Raw genomic sequence first — 1,867 nt, forward strand, 5'->3', positions numbered from 1 at the left:
TCTCTATTGTTCTCTACTGTTCTCTATTATTATCCACTGTTCTCTATAGCTCTCTATTGTTCTCTACTGTTCTATATTATTCTCTATTGTTTTCTACTGTTCTCTATTGTTCTATATAGCTCTCTACTGTTCTCTATTGTTCACTACTGTTCTATATTGTTCTATACTGTTCTATAGTATTCTCTGTTTTCTATAGTTCTCTATTGTTCTCTACTCTTTGCTACTGTTCTCTATAGCTCTTTATTGTTCTCTATTGTTCTTTACCTTCTTGTGTTCGTAGGAAACAATATTTTGATCTGATGAAGTTGACTCAGACGATGACAGAAAGTGAACTTCACACTCTGTCTGAGAAATATGACTCGGTGTATCTTCATCCTGTAAGAACACACACACACATACACACACAGACAGAGATGTTTACGATCCTGTATTTGAAAGTCTAACTCAGGGGTGTCAAACTCATTTTCACTCTGGGCCACATGGGCACCATGGTTGTAAATGTAAGACCGTATATATGTAACTACTCCCTAACGTATTGTTAAATAACTCTCTGCAGTTGATTATTGTTTATTCAAGTGTAAACATATTGTACATGCAGTTATATAACCTCAGCCACATCAGTTTTATTCTTTCTACCTCAGAGCTGCTTTCAAGGCTGTGTTTGCTGAGTACAATCCCACGTGAAGTATTTCATTGGGGCCTTGAGTTTGACTCGTGGTCGAATGTATACACAACTGATAAAACCTTTGTTTTTGTCTAAATAAACTACCTAAACTTACCTGCTACTCTACTGTCTACTGTCTGTGTGTGTGTGTGTGTGTGTGTGTGTGTGTGTGTGTGTGTGTGTGTATCAGGAGTCCTACCAGGTGAGTGTGTCTGCGGTGGGTTCTGTCCTCCAGCTGGTCGATCAGGTGATGACCTCAGACCTTAGGAACGGATTCGCTGTCATCAGGTAACAACATTGAGGTGCTGTTAAAACATTAATGAAACATAATGATTGAAATAGTTCAATAACCTCTCTGTCTGTCTGTCTGTCTGTCAGACCTCCAGGTCATCACGCTCAGTCTAATGAGTCCAACGGTTTCTGCATTTTCAACAATGTGGCGATTGCAGCTCGATACGCTCAAACCAGACACTCAGTCCGCAGGTAAGTGTGTGTGTGTGTGTGTGTGTGTGTGTGTGTGTGTGTGTGTGTGTGTCACTTCCTGTCAGTGTTGGTGTGTGGGAAGCCAATGAGGGCTCATGTTGTCTTGCAGCAGCACCTCTTGCTAGTTGGTTGGGAGGCGTGTCTGATTACTCTGCTCTGATTGGCTGATGATCACTCTGATATCTGTGACATTAGCTCAATTCTGGCTCCTTTTATTTTGAAGGGCAGAGGTTTACCAGATGTCTTATTGTTTCCATGAAGCTGGAAACTTAACTGAAATGTTTCCTTTCTCAATGTAATGTGTGTGTGTGTGTGTGTGTGTGTGTGTGTGTGTCAGGGTGTTGATAGTGGACTGGGATGTTCATCATGGTCAGGGCATCCAGTACCTGTTCCAGGAAGACCCCAGGTACAATACTGACAGACAATCTGGTTACATTTTCTTTATGAAAACAACAAAGAGGAAATCCATCCAGTTAACATTGTGTGTGTGTGTGTGTGTGTGTGTGTGTGTGTGTGTGTGTGTGTGTCAGTGTCCTGTACTTCAGTGTCCACAGGTATCAACAGGGATCTTTCTGGCCTCACCTGTCAGAGTCTGATAGTCAGTTTGTTGGCAGCGGACGAGCTGAAGGAAGAAACATCAACCTGCCCTGGAACAAGGTGACTGTCCTCACTGTTAACTGTCCTCACTGTTAACTGTCCTCACTGTTAACTGTCCTCACT

General features: G+C 42.1%; 1 protein-coding gene across 1 annotated transcript in view; it reads left to right on the forward strand.

The window, feature by feature from the left end:
* The window catches only part of LOC116377727 (histone deacetylase 6-like), a 6,296-nt gene that overhangs the window by 2,395 nt on the left and 2,034 nt on the right, over positions 1–1,867 (forward strand). The window contains exons 7-11 of the mRNA XM_031839436.1: positions 281–377; positions 855–952; positions 1,043–1,147; positions 1,485–1,553; positions 1,678–1,804. Coding sequence (XP_031695296.1) covers positions 281–377; positions 855–952; positions 1,043–1,147; positions 1,485–1,553; positions 1,678–1,804 — 496 coding nt within the window. The remainder of the gene's footprint in view (positions 1–280; positions 378–854; positions 953–1,042; positions 1,148–1,484; positions 1,554–1,677; positions 1,805–1,867) is intronic.

The sequence above is a fragment of the Anarrhichthys ocellatus genome, unplaced genomic scaffold (genome assembly GCF_004355925.1).
Source record: "Anarrhichthys ocellatus isolate YVR2014 unplaced genomic scaffold, GSC_Weel_1.0 scaffold1604, whole genome shotgun sequence".
Lineage (NCBI taxonomy): Eukaryota > Metazoa > Chordata > Actinopteri > Perciformes > Anarhichadidae > Anarrhichthys > Anarrhichthys ocellatus.